At 40.3% G+C, this 26,335-nt stretch overlaps 1 protein-coding gene across 2 annotated transcripts in view; it reads left to right on the forward strand.

Moving 5' to 3' along the window:
- Positions 1 to 26,335, forward strand: part of itpkb (inositol-trisphosphate 3-kinase B) — a 29,985-nt gene extending 3,650 nt beyond the window's left edge. Inside the window, exons 2-12 of one of the 2 annotated variants that reach the window (XM_054618304.1) lie at positions 1,545 to 1,723; positions 2,139 to 2,304; positions 3,711 to 3,995; positions 5,004 to 5,966; positions 16,895 to 16,994; positions 17,306 to 17,343; positions 17,900 to 18,075; positions 18,589 to 18,793; positions 21,287 to 21,388; positions 22,229 to 22,300; positions 22,969 to 26,335. In XM_054618304.1, the coding sequence (XP_054474279.1) occupies positions 1,677 to 1,723; positions 2,139 to 2,304; positions 3,711 to 3,995; positions 5,004 to 5,966; positions 16,895 to 16,994; positions 17,306 to 17,343; positions 17,900 to 18,075; positions 18,589 to 18,793; positions 21,287 to 21,388; positions 22,229 to 22,300; positions 22,969 to 23,178 (2,364 nt within the window). In that variant the 5' untranslated portion in view covers positions 1,545 to 1,676 and the 3' untranslated portion in view covers positions 23,179 to 26,335. The remainder of the gene's footprint in view (positions 1 to 1,544; positions 1,724 to 2,138; positions 2,305 to 3,710; positions 3,996 to 5,003; positions 5,967 to 16,894; positions 16,995 to 17,305; positions 17,344 to 17,899; positions 18,076 to 18,588; positions 18,794 to 21,286; positions 21,389 to 22,228; positions 22,301 to 22,968) is intronic. The other variant, XM_054618305.1, reaches the window with a different exon arrangement.

The raw sequence follows: 26,335 nt of genomic DNA on the forward strand, positions 1-26,335 counted from the left end.
TTGACTACCTTTTAAAGGGCTCTGCAAATAAAATGTGTTATTAGACATCACTACATTTAGCATTAAAATAATAATAAGTTTAAACAACAAAAAATCAGCTGTAGTAAAATTGGACATTTCTGCAAAAGTTGCGCTGTTTGACCATACCAGCTGTCATCTCCTGCTGCACAGTGAAGCTTATTTGCATAGTTTATTTCAGCTGTTTCTACTCGTTTTGAGCCGTACGTGATGCTACATGTTGCTCTTGTATTCCAAGTGTGACCTCAACCGCATTAAATCAAAATGTTAAACTTTTGGCTGTATTGGTAGCGGAGCCCCTGAGGGTTCGTCTTCTTCACTCTGAAAACAGCAGAGTTTCGAGCAGTTCAACTTCCAACCATCTTTGTTTCAGGAGCTTAAATGACCTCTTTAGGTTTCATGAAGGAATTTCCCAAAAGAGCACTAAACCCTTGCGGTGCTGCACAGCTAAATAAAGCCCAGTTCTAGTTTATTTTCAATTAGAAAATGATCATAAGACAGTCAGATGTTTTTGGATTCTGTCTCTATACAAGCATGGAACAACCTTTAATCCAAAATTAGAATATTTGAACAAAACAATATGTGGCTTCATAATTACTACAAAACAATCTCTGTCAATCTGAAGACAAGATGAAAAACATGCAATAGTGATTGACAGCATGTCTGTCTTTTGCAGAGAGCATGAAGAGGAGCACTCATTCATTCATTGGGTGTGTCTCCACACGTTCTTTATCTACGTCAAGGAGATTCCTCAGCTAAACTGTTGCCTTGCCTTCCATGTTTTACACACTTTTCAATGTGGGCCTTTTGTTATTCTCACTTTCATGAATGCATCTCCATCTTTTCGGGCCTTTTCCACGCGCCTCCCTCATTTTCTCCCTGAAAGAATGGCACTTTAAAGAAGCACATTTCAAACAAAACAGTGCCGTGCTGCAGGATAATGAGACAAATCGTCACAGTTTGGTCAGGCTGAAGTTCAGCCATCGCGTTGCTGCTCCTTTTAGATAAAAGACAAGTTGGGTTCAGCTATAATAAGGTTAAGAGAGTTAAATATGTGAAACTCTTAAGAGTGTTTATAAAGACAGCCTGAAGAGGAGGATTGTAATAAAACAGCTGTTTGATTCAAACGAGCCCTGTCAAAATCTCAGCTTCTATGAATAATTAACAGAAGAAAAAAGACACATTTTTTCCAGTGAGTGGAACATGTCCATCCCTATTTTTTTTCTGTCTGTCTGTCTGTCCCCCTTTTCACTTTCTTTCTTTCATTTAGTTTTAATCCCGGCTGGAACAATGATATATTTTGTCTTGTGTTAACAGCAGAACTACATGAATAATCTTCTTTGTCCATGATGACGTAGTTAGGGATGGAAAATTGAATTTCCAGCGTCTGTCCTTTTTTGAAACAGGGCTTTTATTTAGAGTTTTCTTGCAAAAGAATGTTTCCCATACTAACCTTTTGATTATTCATAATTAACAAAGGTTAGACTCAGTAAAATGAACTTTCTTGACTTGTTTTCTTTTCCCAGAAGTGTGGAGCCACTGACTGCTGACTGAATGCAGACGGAACACTGAGCGCCGTTCTCCAGGCCTCCCTGCAGATTCAGGGGACATTGTCAGATGTGTACCCAGCGCTCAAAGCCCCTGGCCTGGCCGCGGGGATGGCAGCCTCTGCCCTAAACCTGAACGGCCTTGGAGTCATGAACAGGTCAGTGTTTTTGTCTTTACAGTGTACGCCGCCACATTAAGTCTTTTATTGCTTTTAGAGTGCCCCGTTTTCTTAGAGAGTTGCAGAGGAAAGGCATTTCTTAAAACGTGTTTGGTCAGTGTTGTTTGTTACAGCTGGGAACCTGTTAGACCAGACCGTTCAGATCATCTTATTTTTAATACATTACAGAACAATTTAATCAGATTACCCATGATTACTTTCCAGTCCTAGTGCTTAGACATGTTGTTTTATTATGTCTACTAGCATTATGTAAGTGTTTGACATAAATAACCAGCTACTGAATGATATTTCTGGGTGTGTTTTTTCCTGTAAAGAGGCTACAAAATGAAACAAAAAGTTACAACCTGAAAAACAAACAAACAAACAAACCAAACCAACCCTCTCCTCTCCGCAGCAGTAATCAGTTTCACACCCAGCCAGGCTCCTCTAGCACCAACTCTCGAACTAGAACCAGTCCAGTCGGTCGACCTGTGCTGCCGGTTCCAGAACGGAGCACCTACTGTCAGTTACTGGGTGGGGGAGTGCCGGGTGGAGGTCTCTACAGCCCAACCAGCCCTAAGGTAACTCAGCCTGAACACACCAATCATGTGCTTTTAGATTGTTTTCTAAAAGTTCACCATCTACACGGAAAACCCCCCCCAAAAATAATTAAATAGTTTCTGTTTTGAACACTGCAATGAGAGAGTTTTTTGTATGGCATTTAAAAAAAGATCTTACTTAGTATGAATTAAATGGCAACAAACAGATAATGAAATGCTTTTTCAACAATATTTCATACCATATGTATATTCTTTTTGTATTCGTTATAGTATTGTGAAGTTTTTATATTGTATAGGTGGAGGCTTCAAATAAGCCCAGTGGGCTTCCTTCCTCTTCCTGCACTGTAATATAATTTATCTATGTTATGTTTTTGTATTTTTCAATTGTGCAAATAAAATAAAATAAAAAAATAAAATATTCTACATAATATGTAATATCAACCTGATGGCAATTACATGAGGATAGTTCTCTTTCAAGCACGACTATATAACTTTTTTTAAAGAAGAAATGGCATATTTATTCTCCAACAAATGATGCAGTTGAACTCATTATTAAATTAAAACACGCCCTGAGGTTTTAGCTGCTGCGAGCTAATTTGGTCTGGTATGACCAGTTGCTCATGGTAGGTCATGTAAGCAAAACTTTAAAAAGATATTGTTATGTAACTTAGGGTGCTGTCACACCTGATTTAAACAAACTCAGGTCCGTTTGCTCGGTTAGTAAAATGTCAATAAAAGCTTGTTTAAGACCAAACTGAGAACCCCTGAAAAAAGCTGGATCTGTGTCCGACTCTGGTGCAGTTTGTTTGTGGTGTGAAGGCGATTGAACCAACCGCAGGATTTTAAGCATGACTACAAAAGAACAACTAATAAATCCATCTGCTCATAATTGATCTGCATTTAACGCCATGTGTAAGCACATCAGCGTTGGTATTTTCCCTGTTTAAGTGGTCAAAAGCTGTTCTCCAGTAAATAAGTGTGTGACAGTGATCCCTACGCACGAGTCCTCAAAAGGTTCTTTTTTACAACCCTGTCTACTATTATTTATCATAAGATACAGTCTAATAATATTAAGAATGCTTTTAATCTGTTATTAATTAATTAACACACAAATTGAAGTGCTGCATTAACTTCAATGTCAGTCTTGATGAACTAAAGAACTAAACAATGTATAATTTCCCCCCTTGGTCCGGACTAAATGAACCCAGCTACAGGTGTGAATGCAGCCTTATAATACTGAGTCAGCTCATTAATAATACATGTATACTTATGCTACTGTCTCAGTGCGTTTTAGCATTTATGGTAATGTACTTATCTCTTGTAGCTAGAATAAAGTTATTGTGAGAAGATAGTCCACATGGCATTTAAAATGAAGTTAATTAAATTAACATCAATTGATAACCCCGTCTCGTGTTTTTCCCCTCTAGACGAGCCCTCGAACCCTAGGTCCAGCCTTTGTCTTCCCCCCTCCCTCCTCGCTCTCCCCCGGCCCCGTCCTTCGCGCTCGCTCCCCCTCCCCGCGGAGCCCCGAGCTCCTGGGAGTCAATGTGGGCCAGCGGGTCCGACGACTGAGCGCGCCCGGTGGCGAGGAGGGAACGGAAGGAGAGGGGCGGGAGGAGCGAGGAGGGGAGACGGCGGAAGGAGAGAGGAGGGAGGAAAGGAGACGCCAGGCACAGCTGCTGCAGATACACAGAGAGCTGCAGAACGTTGAGGTGATTCTTACATTTGCAGCTCTTCTTTGTCTATTTAACTGCCTCGGTGTCGTTTCTGCCTCCGTCATTCTCGCTGCATCATCCCCCCATCACTGTCTTTATCAAGGAATGCTAGAGCCAAACATGTATTCAAACTCTGAAGAATTTATGTCTTGATAATACATTTGTTGGACGAGTCAGAACAGTGCCAGTGAGAGCTGCTCTCACTCTGCTTCGTTGAAAGATGAGCAGAGCAAAAGCAGAAGAGGGAAAAACCAGATGAGTGTTTGGACCGGTGCTCACACAGGATTCAGTTTTTCTTGATACTGAAAGTGGGGAAATTGGACTTCCAGTTTTTGTCATTCTGAGAAAGGGCTTTTTTATTTGAAATTATCCTCTTAACAAATGTTTCTCAGCTTCATACTCTCATTCATCTCCAGTTAGCTTTTCCTACCATCATCATCCATCATCCCTAAACTCAGATTATAATCCCTCAAGTAATCCAGTTTGTGAGTCCATGTGACTTTTGTTTTGATTTGGACTGTTTGTATTTGTAAAATGTGAATGAAAAATGTGAATGAGTCAGGTTCAGACTACTCGGAATTCAAATTTTATGATCAATATACAGGGTAGAGCATTACAACATTATCCATTTACTTCCTTATTTGTGCTCTTTATCTTCATTGTATTTTATTAAAAGTCAGCACCACAGACTGCAGACAGTCACACATTAAATTAGTAGCTTACCAGCTCTTTCAATTTACAGTTCAATTTGTTTAACACCAAATATTGAGAAACTTCATAGTCTTTATTAGGCTATAGGCTTTTTTCATTTACATTTGAAGGAGATTATGATGATATTTTGTTATTTTTTGTCACGTTGTTGTTACCAGTGCACCTGTGAAATGATAATTGCCTAACCCAAATATGAAAAAATGAATCAAAGGAAACTTGCTTCAAGTTAAAGCAAGAAAACCAAACTGTAGTTGCATTTAAACCTTTCTTTTCTTTGACTTCTGTGTCCTCCAGGTCAGGGGAAAAGTGGGCATTTTTGAGGCCCACATTTCCGGAATTCGTGCCCAAGTGCTGAACACTGAGCTCCAGCGCAGCCCTCGCTCTCCAAGACGATCGACCAGCGAAACCCCTTCCCTTCTTGGCCAACAAAACACCGGCTTCGAATGCCCGATGACCCACCCGCAAGAGAGTAGAGTTCTCAGTGTTGTCCAAAATGGAAGAGAAAGGGAGGAAGAGACTATAGAGGAAGAAAGGAGAGATGGAGGAGGAAGGAAAGAAGATGCAAAGGACAACAGCGCTACAAAAACAAACAGAGAAAACAAGACACTGATCGGGCAAAATGGCTGCCACTCAGATGCAACAATACAAACTCCAAGTTTAGACGGACCGATTGACGCTCACGGTTTCCTTGAGACATTAAACCTGGATGTAACAACAGACAGAGAGGGAGAAAAAGACGGAGGGGAGGTAAAAAACTATCTAATGTTGGGAGACGAAAGAGAACGGACAGAGAGAGAAGTGAGGGATGAGAGAGAGGAACGGTCGTGTCTGGTGATGCCGCTCAATACGGAGGCAAACAGGTTGGAGGTTTACCCAGAAATCAGTGCTTTTCCTCAGACACAAAGTATGGAGAGCCACCCTTGTTTGCTGGACACGGATCCCACCTCAAACCACTCCCCTCCCGTCCCTCCCTCCATCCCTGCTGTCATCATAACTGACCACGGTTTGGAAAGCCAGCCCGAATGTCTCGAAGGCCCCGGCTCGGACCAGGGACTCGGCTGCAGCCCTAGCCCCGGTTCTAGCCCCGTACCCGGGCCGAACTTCTCCACCCACTCCCTCAGGAAGCTGTCGTCTTCTTCTGCCTCCTCGGCCGGTTTCTCCTCGTCCTGGGAAGAGTCGGAGGAGGATATCTCCAGCGATACAGAGAAAGGAGAGCAGCTTCTCAACCCTGCAGTCCTCACGTCTCAACAGAGAGCAGTAAGTAGATGCAAGGGAGAGTGTGTGTGTGTGTGTGTGTGTGTGTGTGTGTGTGTGTGTGTGTGTGTGTGTGTGTGTGTGTGTGTGTGTGTGTGTGTGTGTGTGCAGTGGAGACCCTTTGTAGTTGTGAATGGCGATGACCTTTGGAAACTGCATTCGCCTGGATTGCCAAATATCATTCACAAAGGAAAAAGCCAGACAAATGGATTGTCTGGGAAAGTCAAGGGATGTCTAGAAATTTACAAAGTGTCATTCTTTTATTATTACTGGGAATATGCAAAAATGCTCTTAGACATGCTAGTGAGAACGGCACTGTCGGACGGTTCATTATTGTGGTCCAGACTGAAATATTTCAACAACTATCTGATGAAATTTCGTGCAGACATTCACGGCCCCCAGAGGAGGAAGCTGTGTGAGACTGGTCTCGGTCAGACTTTTCCTCCAGCATCTTTAAAAGGTCTAATGTTTTACCCGTCCTGTGAATGATCTCTACGCAGATTTAATCAAAGTACTGTAGCAAACAATTTGGTACGGTGCTAATTAGCCAGTGTTAGCATGCTAACACGCTAAAACAAAGATGGTGAACATGATACTGTATAAACACGAGCATGTCTAGAATGTGAAATAATCGGAGAACTTTGACAAAGACTAGTGAACTGATGATTTTGCATCTAATCTTGCCAGATCTGGGAAAGAGTTTGTTTTGCGGGTCTCTTTTTACGATTGTTGCCTCAAAATGTGTGTGTGTGTGTGTGTGTGTGTGTGTGTGTGTGTGTGTGTGTGTGTGTGTGTGTTGTTTGTGTTGTTTGTTTGTTTTCGAATGTGCCTGTGCATGTCGCTGGGTGCTCCTGTGTCAAATTGGCCGGAGCTCTCTGCCTGAGTAATGGTTGACATTCAGAGTAACAAAGCTAGCTCTGTGGCCCTGACCTGTGTGTGTGTGTGTGTGTGTGTGTGTGTGTGTGTGTGTGTGTGTGTGTGTGTGTGTGTGTGTGTGTGTGTGCAAGGGTGTTATTAGTGTGAGGGTGTCTGTGTGTGTTTGAGAGAGAGAGAGAGCACGGGTGATTGAAAAAAGGGAAAGCGAGAGAATTTGCCAGTCACACACACTTAGGCTTTGCCTGCATTTGGACGGCGTTCAAAGAGGAGGCTTAAGTCTGTTTGTGTGTGTGTGTGTGTGTGTGTGTGTGTGTGTGTGTGTGTGTGTGTGTGTGTGTGTGTGTGTGTGTGTGTGTGTGTGTGTGTGTGTGTGTGTGTAGGTGGGTGGGTGGATGTGTTTTTGTTTGTAGCCAGGATGAGTTCATGGGGCCATTTCACTTCTGCTTTGAAACACGATTTAATGAAGGATTGTATAACTGACTTTTAAGCAGTGTTTTTGAAACAATGTCCCGAAAGTGTCGCTTTTTAAGGACTTCAAACTGCAAATAAATATTCTATTATGTTAGGGTTTGTGGCTTTAAGAGGGATGTGCTCATCATGTTTACTTCCTATCGCGCATCATCTACTATCTCTAAAATGAAGAAGTGTCACACGTGAGTGTACAAGTCACTGAATACTCGTCACCCTGCAATCAATACGGCATCTGTGTATTTAAAAAGATATTTTGCAGATCTGCAAATCATTCAAACATCATTTTCCATGTTTGCTTTCATTATCAGAGGCAGCAGCAGCAGCAGCAGAACGAAATATAATATTGTTGTTATGATTAATAAGACTCCAAGTTATTTTATATATTGCATATTTAATCAAACGACCGCTCCCTAAACTAATGTCCCGGCTTTCTCAGGTGACATGGATTCCAAACGATTTGTTTAAATGAATTTGGCTGATGGATTTGAATAGTGTTTGTATTGCTTTTTGCATATTTGTGGTAATGCTTTTTTTGCTGCTTTATCCGGTCGAGGAAAAGGGAGAGAAAGCTCCCGCCGGAGGTTGAAGCTGACCGAGGGACGGGGTTTAATGTTGCTCGTACAAATCTGGATTATTCCAGATGTTCTTCATGTTCTTGTCCGTAGTCACAGCTCCTGATCTGTATTTCATAGGAAAGCTGGTGTATGCAGAAGCCAAACATGCAGAAACACATACAGCGTGCTCTGATTGTGTGGGAGGTGTGTAGGAAAGAGGAGAGGGACAAAGTGAAGAGGAGTGATACAGAGAGAGGAAGAGCAGAACGAGCTGGAGAGTAAGAAGAAAGAGAAGCAGGAGAGGAAGAGTTGTTACAATATTTACTGCAGATTATTCTCTTCTTCTCATGGCTATTTATTGCAGGAGTGACTTGACTTTATTGGGCGTATAACATTGAACACTGCACTTTAAGGACATCGTTCATACTCAGATACACACAGATGTATACATGTAGCTCTGGTAATACACACATGCATGGAGAGAATATAAGAATAAGACCAGGGCTTTCTGCAGAATACATTTTATTATCCCTCCGCTGTAGTTTTAATTCATTACTGCTCCTTTGTGTTATTCCCTCAAGTAAGCGTGACATTTTAATTTCCTGTATAAACCGACTGCTCTGCTGTGGTCATCATCTTTAGGATTATATCAACTTTTTTTTAAAGAGCGTACACGCTTAACAAGTAGAAGCTGGAAGCCGAGCAGAGCCATATATAGACACTATTTGGCTGATCTTTTCACTGCTGGGCATCTCTCCAAGGTTAGAAGGCACAAATGTACTGACGATATATTCTCCTAGTAAGTTGGCAGCAAAAAGGGCACCTGCAGGAGATTGGCATCTTTGTTTGGTTTTTTTTTTGTTCAAAATTTCAGTTGAGGTCTTGGGAATGTAATAGAGAAGAGTTACTTCTTTGTTCAGGCGACACCCTGTTGCTTACTTTTGTGTGCACTTTTACCTTTAAGCATCAGCTCCAAGGCCGTCAGAGTAGTTTCAGACAGTAGTTTATGGGTGTGTGAGACATGAAAAAGCAAAACACTCAAACATTTACTTTGCTAAGAAGATATCCAGAGACTTCCTTTGACAGGATTTGACTACAAAATGGTCAGGACTTAAAAACAACTTGCAGAATTAGCATTAACAAGAAAGATTATCTACATTTATTCTCGTAAAAACAATTGAATGACCTCAATTTCTTAGTTAAACAATTAGTAAATTTATCAATCATCATTTACAGAAGATTAATGCACAACTTACTTTGATAATGGGTAAATTGTTTAACATGTTTATGAAGCACAAAATGGCAAAGATTTGCAGGCTCTTGCCTCTAAATTATGAAGATTAACTGATATTATCTGATTTATATCATAATGATATGAATGTCTTTGTTGATGGACTGTTAAACTAAGAAAAACAAATAATTGTGAAGTCACCACCTTTGGCTCTGGGTAATTGTTATTGGCTATTTTTCACATCTATTATGACATTTAATATATATAAAAAAAAAAAAAAAAAATTCCAGCATTTTTTTTAACTTTTTTACTACTTTTATTACTTTTTTTATTTAAACTTGCTGACAAAACTTGCTGGCAGCTGCTCTTAAACGTGTATACTTTATAAAAAAAAAAAAAAACACCATCATGTATCAACTGTACAGAAAGATTGATGAAAGAAGCTTTAGCTAGCGGAGCAGAAGCTACAACAGAACAGAAACATGTGCAGGACTCATGAAGGCCTCGCCATGAATGATGCATTAAGGTGTGGTGATTCTTAACTAGGTCTGTATTTCGAGTAAATCTTCGATACACCTGTTGTTCATGAGAATATGCATCCATTATATAAACAGATGTATCTTTTGGAATGCGGACTGCACCCTTGCTGTGAAACACACACACACACACACACACACACACACACACACACACACACACACACACACACACACGCTAACGCTGACACGCCCTCTGCGCACACCACAGAGTCGCACTGTCACTGTTTCTTTTCTCTAACTGCCATACTGTCACTAATGTCACACTGACTCACATCCCTTTTTTTCATGAACCATGAAATGTTGACTTGAACTTGTTTATCTAAATGATCCCCAAAAAATAAACAGAGTATTTGTTTTGGACTGGAAGAAAAACTCATTTTTATCTTCTGAACTGTATCTGTAGTGGGTCGGCACAAAAAAAAATATCAGCACACACACACACACACACACACACACACACACACACACACACACACACACACACACACACACACACACACCGTGTTTGTACTGCAGTGGAAAATCTTCTCTACCACGGCGGCCGGTTGCCTAGCAACCCTGTGACGTCAAACCGAGTTTCCCTCTCACAGCTGTGTGTGTATGTGTGTGTGACAGAGAGTTTGTAAGTTTATGGGTGTGTGTCCAACACTTGTGTGTGTGTGTGTGTGTGTGTGTGTGTGTGTGTGTGTGTGTGTGTGTGTGTGTGCGTGTGTGTGTGTTACAGAGTGCCTGCTTGGTTAACTGTGGGAGGGGAAACACCGGTCAATTCTTCATTTGGTGTTAATGAGGACCTGCAGTGACTGAAGCAGACATTTGGGATGAAGGAGTGTGTATTTAGTATCATGGGATCCAGTGCAGACGTGAAGTGTGGTTTCACATGGTTTCAGAGCTGTCAGAGTCACACTGGGGAAACCCTGCTATATGCATGAATGCAAGTGTTTGTTCAAAAACGAGGGATTTCTTAATGTAATGGCGATATTAAGTGACATTTTTTTTTCTTCTTCTTTTTTGCTGTTTTTATATATCAGATTCTCTGCATATATACAACACTTTTTTTTTTTTACAAGTTATTCTGCTTGTTAGTGAGCAGCAAGAGAAAGAAACCAGCCAAAGACTGTTTCATTTTGAGTGTTTCAGAGTTGAGTCTTGATCTCAGAGTCAGACGTGCTCTTTAATGTTCCATATAGTGACCTCAATTTGGAAACAAGTCATCCTTATCGCACTACAGTATGTAGTTAGAGCATAACTGAACAGCCACATCACAAACATCTAACCACGTTTTTTTTTGTGTCCATTCTTTTCTCGTCTTTATGTAGCCATCACTTTTTTTGCGAAGCTATTTTTCCACGCGCCAGCCTTGGTTGCTTAGTGATTTATCGTGCGACCCTCCGACCATCTAACAGACGTCGTTTAGCCTTCATCACACGTTTGATTTAGTCGGGGTGTGTTTTTGTGGTGTTGTATGCGTCTCTCTGTATGTGTGTGTGTGTGTGTGTGTGTGTGTGTGTGTGTGTGTGTGCTTCTCAGTCTAAACTTTGCAGACTCAGACAGTTGCAGTATTTGTATCTGCAAGGGGACCTTGTGGTGAGCGATATCAGGCTTGTTGTTTCCTAAGCACTTCTCTGTTGAAAACATAAGCATGCATCAGTGTTTCCCCTGCTTCTACACGTTACACATTTGTAACCCAGAGTCACCCTATGACACTTACTTTTTTACCATTCTCACCAGTCACTCTTTTCATTCCTCCCTACATGCAAATGTGTGATATCTGATTATGTTACACTAGTTCCCTTGGGGGGAATAAAAACAAAACGTTCTATATGCATGGTGTTCGTGGCAACACCCTTCTCAATAATGCAAGTGATAACTGCACAGTTTAATATCTAACTTGTCTTGTGCAAAGTTATGTTATGCGTTCTAATGTATCTGCAGATGTTGAAGAACATGAAGCACATTTCTAGATAATCATTTTCAAGAGGCCATTCTAAACTCTTTGCCTCAGTGCTTCTTTTCTTCCTCCGTGCTCTTTCTGTTGTTTACAGAGGGCAAGGCCTTTTTTCTTTCTTTCTTTTGTTTGTAGTCAGCGGCGGATGTGGAAAATACTGTCGCTGAGGCAAGCGGCAACCCCCCCCCCACTTCCTGTCTGCAAGAAGTTCCTTCTCTTACCGTTTCCTCTCTCTCTCTCTCTCTCTCTCTCTCTCTCTCTCTCTCTCTCTCTCTCTCTCTCTCTTTCTCTCTATCTCAATGGAAACTTCACTGTTTTTCCTGCTCTCCTCTTGTCATCCAGCTGGTCTGGGGATAGAGATAGGAGAGACGGACAGACCGTTGGAGAGCAACGAGCCAGAAAAAGATGAGAGAGGCTGAAGCTTTAAGCAGAGACAGAGAGAGAGAGAGAGAGAGAGAGAGAGAGAGCATAGTTTCACAATGTATCCCTGTTTTGGGTTCATGTCAAGTTTTGCTCATTGAACAAATATTCACGTTTTTCTCCTAGTTTAAGTCCATTATAACAAATAAAATAAAAATGAGCTCCCTTCCAAACAAACAAAGGGGATTTATTAAACACAAATAACTGTGAAGCTGAAGCGTTTTAAGGGATTATTTCCCGGTGGAGACACACATACTTTCCTGGCCTTATCCAATGACTGACGGCCAGCACGGCGTAAAAAAGAATGGATGCACTGATGTGGAAAAACGCTGAAATAAAGACACTGGCAATACCAAATTAATGTTTCTAGTCTGTCAGAATTAGTTTTCATACTGTACAGGAACAAACAGCAGCAAATGACTTCTGTAAAGGTACGAGTGACTCCAAGAAGACTTGCTGTATATTGAATATTTGCATTTACCATCCGAACATGATGTAAAGGAGAACAATATTTTTAAAAACAGTAGTATATTCCCATAAATTCAATTTGGTAAAATACCTCAAAATTAAAAAAAAGTGGAGTTACTTTAAGGAACCATTTCCCCCTGATAGAACTGGACATATTTACTTTAACTGGATAGTAACACTTGCTTTTTAATGGGATATTTAGTGCTCTCACTGGCTAGCTGGATTCAGCTGTAAAGACCGGGTGACCGGTTGATTGTTGATTTTCACACCGGGTTTCCTGCTTTGCATCTGTATAATCAGATATTTATCGAGCATCCTGAAATAAGTTTTACACATTACGCAAATCACCTCTGTTAGCACTATTTTAACACAGTTTAAAAACTTTCCATTAGTGTCTTGTTATCTACATGTCACACGTTTAGACACGTTCATGCTCAGGGGGTTTCTATTTTCACAGACTAAAACAAAAGGTGATATACATCCAGCCTGCTGTGAAAGTATTGTTTCACAATCTTAAGATGTGTTTATGTGCAGTAATATAGTTGATAAAAAAAAAAGAGATGTTACAGGCCGACGCTGTCGCTTCATGAACTCACCATGAAGCTGTTTAGGATGTTTCATTTTGTTTGTTGTAGCTCGTGTTGTAACTTTCTGTTTCTCACATTCAAGACAAGCTCACATGCTCACAGACTCCAAAATATGTATACAGAAGTAGAAAAACGTGTATTTAAACTATGCTTTTTTTCTCCTCTCAGCCTCTCCATTCCTCCCAGGACTCAGTGTGCATTCACACTTACACACCCACTCATGCACACTCCGTCTGTGTCTTTTAAACCCTCTGACCCGTGTGCAGATTTGCATGTCCAGATTATGTTTGTCCTCTGTTTTGCCAATCAAATGATGCACAATTGTTTATCTACCCACACACACACACACACACACACACATGTGTAAATCTGGTGGGGGCATAGAAAGAGGAGCTAAAGGTGCTTGGTTTTTTAAAAGCAGAGAGTTTGGTGGCACTGCAGGAGAGCTGAACAGCTTACCTGTCTGACAGAATTCAGCCGTGATGTGGTCTGCGTGGCTGTATTCAGTATGGAGTGTTGTTGTGTCAGTGGGAGCCATCTTTATCATTACCGTCATCCACCTCTGCACCACCCACCTTCAGGTACTGTCGCCCACACAGCCAGTGGTACTTTTATTTCAGACGTGCTTTTTATCCCTGGATTTAGTCCTTGTTTAGGGATGTTTGACAGCTCAACTATCGGAGCTAGATTTTATTGAGCGATAATCATTCTTGCAATAGTTGTAGTCATTTTTATTTCACTACACACAAACCAAACTTCTCCTCTCCTCCTCCTGATTGAATTTTAATGTCTTGAGCTGCTAAATCTACACACTTTGAGGGCATCTGTTATTACTCACACTTGAGAAAGACCAGACTTTTTCTTTTCTCTCTCTCTCTCGCCGTCTCTTGCCCTCAACAGCTCACACACACACACACACACACACACACACACACACACACACACACACACACACACACACACACACACACACACACACACACACACACACACGCACACACACGCCAGCTGTAAGTGGGCAACGTGGGTGATGGATGACAGTCTTGAGTTGACGGAGAAAGTGCAGACCCTGGATACTTACCAAACTGTAGCCTGATACTCTTGCGCTCTCTGCTAACTGGCCAAAGATTGGTAGAAAAAATGAGAAGGGGGAAAAACATTCAGTCTGACTTTTTATTGCCTTTCTTGTGGCCTAAAAAGCTTAACCTGTATTGTATTTTTCTATAAGTAGAAGCCAGAAGCTGCGATTGAAATCTGTCGCTTATGAAAATGTGGATGTAGTGAAAGTGGATCAGAGAGCAAAATATAATGGCAAGAGTTTTACTTCAACCTTCATTTACTAAGTGAAAACTGCAAATACTTCTACTCATACCTACACATTGTTACATGTAGATTATTGTTCTGTCGTTCACCAAAGAACTTCTTAGACGACTAACACTCATACCATTTTGCTGACTAAAGGATTAGTTGGTTTAAGATAAGATAAGATAATCCTTTATTAGTCCCGCAGCGGGGAAATTTGCAATTAATCGTCAGATTAATCGTCAGATCTGTCAAAGAATCACATAAAAGCCCCACTTTAAATCTTGTGTTTACCACAGATGTGCTCATTCGTGTCTTGGAAATATGTCGTGTAGCAACAAAAAAAAAGCATAAAAAACTAATTATCGAGTAAACAAATCGTAGTCGACTAAGACCAAACTGATGAGAGGAAACCTTGGGAGCAGCCCTGTTAGATTCTCTGTACAGGCTTCTCCTTTGTGTCCACTTTTGCCTTCGTCATCTTACTTTCGACCGTGTTGAATCTCTCATTATTTTGCAAAAATTGAAAAGACGTCATTTGCTTGTTGTTGTTGTTTAAGCTTCAGGAAATGATGAAATCATTTCACAGGATTTTGGCCCAAGAAATCAATTCAGAAGACTTCTAGAAATATTGAACTTTGCTACGGAAACTTCCCGTTCTTTCACTTTCAAAAATGCAAATGCCAATAATCCTGATGATATCCTAGTTTCAAGCTCTCTCTGAGACTCATTTCAGCTGACCTGCCCTACAGTTAGTTTCCACCATGTGATCTGTTCATGTGTGTGTGTTTTACTTTTTGGAGAGTTTTTTTCTCTCTCTCCCATTCAGTGGTGCAGAGAAAAACCCACTCATGTGACTCTTTACCCCTTCAGACAGAAAGAGAGGGAGAGAGGGATGAGAGAGTGTGTTTCTGAAGGTGTGTGTGTGTGTGTGTGTGTGTGTGTGTGTGTGTGTGTGTGTGTGTGTGTGTGTGTGTGTGTGTGTGTGTGTGTGTGTGTGTGTGTGTGTGTGTGTGTGAGTCTAACCATAGATAGTCATGCTATCAGTTGATGGGTTTTTCATCAGGTCCAGATTATGTGACATGGGTTATATATCTCCTTCTATGGTCCTCCTCTCTCTTATCTTATCCATCCTCTCTTCCTCCTCCTCTCCTCTCTCTTCTTCTCTGGTTATTTGTAGACATAATATCCATTCTCCTTGCAGACTGGAGGAAAAATCTTCTGTGAGTGAGCTCACACCATAAATGTTATATCACCCAAGATGATCATTAACCAGATGTGATAAATCAGTGGAGTTTTACATCCATCATAGTGTACATTGGTGTCCATGTCCATCTAATGTGTTTTTAAGAGGAAACAACTAATAACATTTAGATTCTTCTCTTTTTTTTTTGTCCTGCTCCATCCACTTGTATCTCTGTCCAAAATGTTGCACAGCCAAGCATTGTTTAAACCCACAGAACAAGACATCTGGAGTTTTTCCATCTGATGTAATGCTGCAGGCATACAAAATTGGTTTGAATGTGTTATTCAAAAAGAGTGTGATTTACTGGAGCTTCGATGAGGTGTTGCTACACGTTGCAAAAAAATACTGTGAAATCTATTAACAGGATCATTTAGGAGAATAAAGAAAAGTTTATTTTGGCTTGTGTTGTTGCTCTTCTTAATATTTAACTTGTATTTAAACTTCTTGTCATGTACGTATTCAGTAAACATTAAAGGGTAACACACAATTTAGAGAGATATTAATATGTTTGTTGAAGGAAAGTCTTTTCTTCACAAAGACAGACGGCTGCACTAAACTTGAATCAGTCTGTCGTCACTGAGATGAAAACTGTTGATGTTGAAAACAACTTGTGCAGTGTGTGTGTTTGCCTGTCGGAGTCCCAGTTTGTCAATTAGTGTGTGTTTGTGTGTGTGTGTGTGTGTGTGTGTGTGTGTGTGTGTGTTGTGTGTGTGTGTGTGTGTGTGTGTGTGTGTGTGTTTGTGGCAGGATTCCCGCGGTTCAATGTCTCTGCCAGGGACAGGGAGAGCCCTTGGACAAACTGTGTATGTTTGTGTTACCAGGGGAAACCCCGGCCTGATCCAGCAGAGATTAGTTAAAATGTCCTAAACCGGATCGTTGGTTCAGGGATGCCCCACAGTGTGCATGTTTTAAGAGACTTGTTTTTTTTCCCATGGCTATTAAAAAAAACAGTAAAAAAAAAGTGCTAGATCATCCAAAAGTTTCAGAGTAGAACTTAAAACTGACTGCACACTGCCATCTGAGGGATTGAGCATTTAGTACACTTGCTTAAAGTCATACTTCAAGTTTGCATGGAGCTGGTAAACTCTGCATTGCATCATAAATACATCATCATATGTCAGTTTAGTTTAAACATGTTTATGGATGGCAAACTGTAGGCCAATGATCGTAAAGTCAGGAAGGCAGCATTATCGAACACTTACAGCAGATTCTGGCTGAGCATGAAAAAAACAAATTGTTGGTGAAACATTATTCTGAGGGATAATCATTTATGTTGTGTATTTTGTTTGCAGCACAAGTCTTGGAAGAAGATTAAGAACATGGTCCACTGGTCCCCGTTTGTCATGTCCTTCAAGAAGAAGTATCCCTGGATACAACTGGCTGGGCATGCAGGTATGTGGACACACACATGGCTCAAGACACACACACATATGTTGAGCAGGGTTTTAAAGAAAGATGTGTCAATAAATGCGTCTTTCTTCGTGGGTGCTAGTTCTTTGAAGTCTTGAGGGGAAGTGTGGATGGTTTGCAACGGGGTTTTGAAACATAAGTGTCATGGCGGTTGGAGAAAAAAATCACAATTGTTGTTTAAGCTGAGCTTCTCACCTCCGTTTAACCCCAGACTCACTTAAGCCAAGCTACTCCCTTGGACTGTATCTTAACACTTGCTGCAGCTGCTTCACAGTTAATGTGTCTTTTTACAGGGAGCTTCAAGGCGGGAGCCAACGGACGCATATTAAAAGTAAGACGCTCTTTCACAACCAATCACACCTTGTTTTACCATCAAAGAGAAAGTTGACACATGTTGCTGCTGCTGAATCAGTGTAGCTAAGGGTATAAAATGTTGTGGTGCAACGATCCTGGTATGTGATATCATGCCGATACTGATTTTTATACAAGATATATTATATACTGGAATTTAAATGTCTGTTTAAGTTTGGACCAATTTGTTGCTGCGCTAAAAATGTGTATGCTTGAATTGTAATTCCTCTTAACTTTGACGATTATTTGCTGATGCAACACTTATTATTTTATTAATAATAACAATTCGGTAGATTTATTTCTATGTATTAATTTGTTAAATTTGTTTTACAAAGTCAGGAAAGCAATGTTTAATTCAAGACTGATGTTGTCTTACACATAAATAAATTATCCGAGTCACTTCCACACAGTGAGACTTACAGCTTATTGTTAAAACACTCAGCTTTATCAGATCCTTTCTCGAAATCTACCAATATTCAAAGCCCAGGTATTGATATATAATACAGAAACAATAACTCGTTGTGTATGTCCTTTAGAAACACTGTGAATGTGAGCAGCGCTGTTTGTCCCTCCTCATGAGGGACGTTCTGCGCCCGTACGTCCCTGGTTACCACGGAGACGTAGAGAAGGACGGCCAGAAATACAACCAGATGGAGGATCTGCTGGCTGAGTTCGACTTCCCGTGCGTGATGGACTGCAAGATGGGAGTGAGGTGAGAAGACACGTGACATGACATAAGTCTTTACCAGGCTGGTTGGTGGTCATTTGACACAGAAAACAATCATTTTTATAGATCTGGCCATTATTTATATTGATAATGCTGCTATTTTACTGACCCAAAAAATTGCTGAGATGCAGCAACGCTTCAACAAAGTGCGACAAACAAAAAAACCCACGTTAACCGGTAAACGCAGCATGTCCTTAAAGCCAATGTGGATCCAGGAAGACATTTTTTAAACAGTTTTTACCATCTGCCTTAGTTTTCTCTTCCGTGTGGTTCCTTTAAAAGACTTCTTGTCATTGATGTCAATGTGTTCCCAGATCTTAACACTTAACAGCTGTGTCATACTGTTCGGAAAGAGAAGTCTTCTTCACACCTTCGCTTTCACCTTCTCTCCTCCTCATCTCCACCTCGTCCTCCCTCTTCTCTGTGCTCATATCTGTCACCTACACCTTCTCCATCTCCTTCGCTGCCCACCAACTGTTCTTTCTTCTCACGCTCCAGGACCTACCTTGAGGAAGAGCTGACCAAGGCTCGCAAGAAACCCTCACCGAGACCTGACATGTATCAGAAAATGGTGGAGGTGGATCCCGAGGCGCCTACGGCCGAGGAGAACCTCCAGAAAGCGGTGACCAAACCCAGATACATGCAGTGGAGAGAGACCATCAGCTCAACAGCCACCCTGGGATTTAGGATAGAGGGAGTCAAGGTAAGACTCACCAGAGAGAAATGTGTTTGTGTGTGTGTGTGTGTGTGTGTGGCCTTCCTTCCCTCCTTTCTTCCAGTCTTCTGTCTGCGTTTGTGCGTCTGTGTGTCCTTCAAGGTCATGATCTAACTTCCTGTTTTTGAACAGAAACTTCCTCTGAAGTATATGTTTGTGCATGAGCTCCTTTGTCGCACATGAGGCCTGTCCGTGGCAGCTCTCTATGCCTTGGCATCTGGCACTGACATTGTACACACACACCTCACATACACACACACACACACACACACTGACACACACACAAATCTCTCGCTGTCTTTATTTGAGGGTTGTGGCTATATAAGGACATTCACGGCCTCCCGGTGGTCTGTTACCATGACACTGAAGGTTATCCCCAGAAACAGAGATATGTGTGTGTGTGTGTGTGTGTGTGTGTGTGTGTGTGTGTGTGTGTGTGTGTGTGTGTGTGTGTGTGTGTGTGTGTGTGGGTGTGTGTGTATGTGAAGAAATAAAAAAGTGTGTATGTGCAGTTCACGCAGTTCATGTTCAGTTCTGTGCAACTGTGTCTATTGTATAGATTGTATAAACTCATATGTTTGTGAAAAGTGTAATAAGGTGTGTGTGTGTGTGTGTGTGTGTGTGTGTGTGTGTGTGTGTGTGTGTGTGTGTGTGTGTGTGTGTGTGTGTGTGTGTGTGTGTGTGTGTGTATAAGAGAAAGAGAGCCCTTGACATGGAACTTAAAGGGATAAATATAAATAGTTTTGTCTCCAAATAGTATCTTGTTGCCTGGCAGCCAGCAGAGTTAGAAAGTGATTTATTCCACTCTGATTGGTTACCTCTGCTGGTATTCTGTAATCTACTTACCTATGCGAGCCACCAAGAAGAGCTCTGGGCTTTGAACAAATTTTACATAGTGGAATAACAACTTCCTGGTCCGTCACGTGATGCTGTCGGGCACGAAAAGACTTGTTCCCATAGACTTACATTGGTAGAGACGTAAGTAAATCAGCAGATTTGAGGTAATCTTTAGGTAAATCAACTTCCCAGTACGAACACTTGAAGAGCCATTATTTAAATCATTAGGTCCCAAAAGTTGTAAAAATACACTTATAGTATCCAGCATTATGTGTGAATGAGCCTGAGCACGAGGCTGGGAGGCGGAGTTAAAGAAAACGCTACTTTTATGGCTTCAGGCACCACTTGGAAACTTTCATAGGAATTGAAAGTGGCCTCGCCTCCAACGCTGTATCCAGTTCTCCTCACACATCAGTGTACTTTTGTTACTACTGTACATGAACTACTACTTAGGGCTGTCCTAAACCAAATCAATTCTTAATTCTTAATTTTCTTGGAAATAAGACTTAGTAGTTGTAAGTAAATTAGACCAAAACGGCAAATCGACTAAGAGGGATCAGCCCTACTACTGCTATTGTTCCTATGCTACTTTAACCACTAGTACTTCTTTCACTACTAGTACTACTTTAACTACTAGTACTTCTTTCACTACTAGTACTTATTTCACTACTAGTGCTACTTTAACCACTAGTGCTTCCACTTTGCCATTACTAGATGTGGAGGGTAAACTAAATTTGCTATGCTATGCTAGTTTGCATGATTATTTGTTTTTTTGTGACATTTAACAAAACAAGCAACTCACCCATTTTTTTTTACTATTTTCAAAAAAATGCAACAATATAATAATCACCAATAATTGCTAATTGTTAGTTTACATATTTAAATTTCCGACATGAAAACGTCATGACATTAAACAAAGTGTTTCTTTATATGGCTCTGGTCAGCAAAACAGCCGAAGACCTTTTCCCTGCTTTAATTCACGGCTAAATCTCTAAAAATACCTTTCCTTCCTTTCCTCCCCTCATTGTTTGTTCTGTTTTTCTTGAACATCCTCTCCTCTGCTCTTCTCCTTCCTCCCTTCCTGTCCTCTGCTTCGCTCCTATTCCTCCCATCTCTGCAAGAATCCTTGAAGTTGTAGTTTATGACGACAGAGAGTAGATATACTGAACAGAAACATTTATTTAGACGCTCATTATCCCTAAAATTATAATTTATCTTATACTACCAGCAGTGTGGTAGTACTCGAGTCTCTCTCATTGTATTTTTACTTTTCTCAGACAAAGAGGATTCTGGGTTTTATTTCGAGACCACATCTGTGGGGATATCACTACAATACATTTTTTTGTTTTTGTTTTATATTGTTAGCATTAATACTGTGGTTGGTCATAATAAAACAAAGAAACATTCCCACACTTAAAATTCACATCTGTATTTGTTTGTTTTCTGTTGGTGTTTTAACGGGAATGTGGATTTTTCAGATCAGTTTGAGGAGTGACTGTTGTTTCCACATACTATCATAAGTGTGTCCTGCTGTTTGGGACTTGCAACACAAGTCTGCAATTACACTGACTGCAATTACAAATAAACGTTGAACTCTCTACATTTTTGCTCATGGTATCTTCTCTCTTCTCCGCTCCTCTCCAGAAGGAGGACGGGACAGTGAACAGAGATTTTAAGAAGACAAAGACAAGAGACCAAGTGACTGCAGCCTTCCACGACTTTGCCAAAGGAAATAAGGACATACTGGTGAGCGGGTTTCTAGTGTTTGTGTTTGTGTGTGTGTGTGTGTGTGTGTGTGTGTGTGTGTGTGTGTGTGTGTGTGTCTGTCTGTGTGTGTGTGTGTGTGTGTGTGTGTGTGTGTGTGTGTGTGTGTGTGTGTGTGTGTGTGTGTGTGTGTGTGTGTGTGTGTTTTTGTTTTGTGTGTGTGTTAAAACAGCACAGAAAAACACATAAGGGAATTGAATTACAAGTTGAATTTTGTGTTTTTAACAATCCCATGGGAAGCACACACACACACACACACACACACACACACACACACACACACACACACACACACACACACACACACACACACACACACACACACACACACACACACACACACACAAACACACACACACACGTATCATATGAACACACAGATGAACACATATACAATGTGACCTTAAACTTCCTGGGCCAAAAGTAAAAGGGAACTCCCTGGGTCTATTCACACGCACACACACAAACTCTCTCTCACACACACACACACACACACACACACACACACACACACACACACACACACACACACACACACACACACACACACACACACACACACACACACACATGCACACTATTAGTATTTGACAGCATTCAATACATGCGTATGCTTAAAAGTGGTTTTTTTTTTATTATTGAAATACGTCAAGATATACATTTTGAACTGAATCAAACAGCATGTTTTAATTGTTGATCATACGCCTCCATGACCCTATAAGCAGCCCGGTTCTAGTACAGACAACAGATTTGGCTGCATCAGAATTCAGCAAAAACTGGGTGAACAAAACATTAAAGCTTCTGTTTTTTTTTCTTCCCCAGAACATTTATCTCAGCAGGCTGAAGGAAATCAGAGACACTCTGGAGATCTCCACGTTCTTCAAAACCCACGAGGTAAACACAGACTGCTGTTCATGTGATGCAACTGCAAAACATTTATAATAAACTTTAGACTTTGAACTGTGTATGGATGTAATATAATGTACATTATGTAGTATGTATATGAGGGGTTTTAGCAGATGAAATGTTATTATAAGCTTTGTTGTTTGTGGGTACACAAAATGCTAAGACACATTTTTAGGCTTCATAAAGCCGGTCTAATGTGAAACTGTTTGAAAAATACTAATAAGGCAATTTTGGTGGTTTGGGGTTATACGAGGGAAGTTCCTCATTTCCTTGAGACATATTTTCTTTTCTAAAAAGCTTGCAGCACATCCTTTGAATTGGTGAATTAGTTCCGGTATTGTATCCAGTAAAATAACAAATCGTAATTTATTGATTCAGGAAATAAGTGTCATTTAGTGACGCTAACTCACTCGGGCAAACACACTAGTGCACGCACAGCATGACAGGTCTCTTCATTGAAAACGAACAGAAACGGCCTTGACAACAAGTGCACGCATTCAGTCTCACACACGCACACACACATACAAACACAAATACCAGCAGCAAAATAGGAAGTGAGATCATGTTTTTGACAGACACAAACACAAATGTAATGTTGAGTTAAAAAAAGAAACTGTTTCCTGTTTTCATTCCTTTGTCTTGTTGTTTCTCTGCAGGTGATTGGCAGCTCTTTGTTATTCGTTCATGACAGTAAAGGAAGGGCCAAAGTCTGGATGATCGACTTCGGGAAAACCACACCTCTCTCTGAAGGGGACGAACTGACCCACCGAGCTTCCTGGGTCGAGGGCAACAGAGAAGACGGTTACCTTTCTGGACTTGATAGTTTGTTGGACATCATTTTATTTATGATGAACTCTGAGACTTGAGGTCTGAGGGTTTGAAAAAGAAAGAAATCCACGTGAACATTCGGACACAAAACAAACCACTTCCATTCATTCTTCCTTTTCTCTCGGGAACACTTCCTCCTCAAGGATTCCTTTACAGACGTTTGTCCTCATGTTGGAAACCACATCATCCCATAACAATGCGTGGCCAAATCCATTCATGGATGCAACCTCGCTATTGATATCCTGTGGATTTCAGGTTATTACTCTTTCCTGTTCATTTACTACCTTTATAACAAAGAAGAAACAGCAGATTGTTTAATCCAAATTGAATTCTAAGGCTGGTGATATTTAATATTTTTGGTATAAAACAAATTCTATAAAAAGACCAAAAAAAGTGATGTTATCAAGTCCGTCCGTGGCTCTCAGCTCCAAGCCCATTTGTTTCTGCTGCAGATGTAAATTACTTTAAAGATGGAATATAAATATGTTTTAATTTTTTAAAAAGACTAAATATTTTTCTAAAACAGCTGTGCACTGTAGTTTTAACCAAACATTACTCATCAGGAGGAAATAGTGTTTTGTTCACGACAATGTTTTTTAATGTTTGGGATCATCTAAAACAATATATCAAACCCAATGTTGATTGTAATCAATGAACACGCATTGCAACAGTAACAGTTTGGCTCACTGAGGCTCAAAGATGGAGCATTATGACACAGAGGAAGAAGCTAAATCTGGCTTTAGACACACAGAAGATGGTTTCAGGATAAAATAATTGTTGGTTTTGGTCTTTTTGTGGGATTTGTTGATACAAAAAATATAAAACATTAAAGAAAATAACCCCAGAATTATTATTTAAAGCCACTATATGCGAATCTTCTGACTTTGGCGCTCCCTGGTGATAGAATCGAAAAAGACACTATAAGGGTCTGATCAGACAGAGGACGTTTTGAAGGTGTCAAACTTGAGGCGCACTTAGCTGCCTTTATGTTGCCTGATGGGACAGAGCCTTTTCTTTAGCAGCTTGGAGAGTCTTTTTTTATCGTTGCTAGGCAACCACCGAATGAGTGCTCACGTTATCTTAACACAAACCATGAACTGTAAGCTACCTAATTGTTAAGTTAAAAAAAGCTAGGCGCTCAGAGTGGAAAAAAAGCGCGGCGCACACACACAGAAACACACACATCATCATACGAACACATAGATTCACACATTTACAATGTGACCTTAACCTCACTGGGCCAGAAGAAAAGGGAACTCCCTGGGAACTCCCTGGGCCTCTTTACACACACACACACACACACACACACATGCACACTATTAGTATTTGTCAGCATGGAAAACGTTTGTATGCTTAAGAGTGTGTTTATTGACTTTTTTTATTGAAATACATCAAGACATACCTTTTGAACTGAATCCAATATGCATGTTTTTATTGTAAAGCATGAGAATAGATCGTGTAGCCATGTTCTAGTACAGACAACAGAATTGGCTGCATCAGAATTGGGCAAAACTGGCTGAACAAAAAACAAAAAGCTGAAAAAAGCAGGAGCTAAACGCTTCATTTCCATTATAAACACTTGCAGAAAGCCACCCCCAGGCTGCAAAAACCTGCTCTGTCTGTTCAGGTTCTAAAGACGCTGTGATCACATAAGAATCGTACATGTAGTGGCTTTAAAACATGCACGTTCACACATCCATATTTGGCCCTTAAATGTCTTGTTAAACAGTTATACTCATTTGTAACTTAGAAATATACCATTTCCATTAAATCACAGTTAGATTGCATATCTTCCTCTCAATATCTGAACTCAAATTTGGGGGATTTTTTGTCTTTTTCCACCACAATTTCATCACACTGCCCCTTATCTTTTAAAAAATAATCTGCACTTGATTCTAGTTCCACTGTTAGAGATTGTACGGTTGAGTGTGTTTTACAGTGGAAAACTAAACTAGTCTTTTAGCTATTTTTAACCTCTGTTTAACCAGTAATACCTAGAATTCAGATACTGTAAGTCGGTCAGTGAGGTTTTCTAATTCGGAGCTAAATTATTCAGGTCAGAGTAGTTTCAGTGTGTTATGGAGGTCATTGTTTCATATGTAACATATTTGCAGCCAACACGCCGTGTCCATGGTACTTGCCTGGACAAACACTTCCCACTCTACTCACATATTTGTTGGGATTGTTCACAATGTACAATGAGGTTTATTATGTTTTAATGTAGTTTTTTTGTAACATTATTTTAGTGTACTCGAATCCTGTGGAACACTTACAGCCATGAACAATCGTATTTAAGCTATACAGTGCCTTGACATTACAAAGCCAAGTCAGATAACTGAATATATGTTCTTATTTTAAATGTTATGACGGACTTTTCTCTTAGTCTTAACTGTTTTAATGCGTAGTCTCGGGTGCATGTTTATAATCTTCTTAACGTTTTGGGCTTAATTTGTATATCATCATGTTTTTATTTATAACATTATAATATGTTTTTTTGTTTGTTTTTTTGTTAATGGGATACTGTGACATTTTGAAGTTTGGACTGTTATGTTGCTTCGTCTTCAAGCATGTGTTACAGTATGAGTGAAGGTCAAACAACACATTGGATATGTTGAAAGAAAAGATTGACGGTGTTCAGAAAATGAAACCCATTTATTTAAATGGGGAATGGAAACATTCATTTAGAAACTGGTTGGGAAGATACATAAGAAAAACATGTCTCATAATGTAACAGGTTCTTGATGAACAATAAAAACGTAATAGTATGTAGAATCCACTCTACCATATATTTATAATGCAATGGTTTTCAGTTGATGTTTGCAGTGACAGTAGACGCAGAAAGAGACTGATTATTACTCCATGCAGTGCCTTCTTAAAGAAGTAGTTTGACATTTTGGGAAATATGTATGCTTGTTAGATTTTTTTTGCAGAGTTAAACGAGATGATTGATCTATCTCATGCCTGTACGCTAAATATGAAGCGTACGCCAGCAGCTGGTTAGCTTAGCTTAGCATTATGACTGATTGAATGATTACTCATTTAAGATATAATGTGGGATAATATAAACTGCGCTTGATTTCATTTACAATTGAAAGAGATTTTACAGTTGAGTGGTTTTTAACCTCTTTTTAACCAGCCATAATGTGGAGCTACATTATACAGATCACAATAGTTTCAGTATGTTATGGAAGGCAT

The sequence above is a fragment of the Anoplopoma fimbria genome, chromosome 18, assembly GCF_027596085.1.
Source record: "Anoplopoma fimbria isolate UVic2021 breed Golden Eagle Sablefish chromosome 18, Afim_UVic_2022, whole genome shotgun sequence".
NCBI lineage: Eukaryota > Metazoa > Chordata > Actinopteri > Perciformes > Anoplopomatidae > Anoplopoma > Anoplopoma fimbria.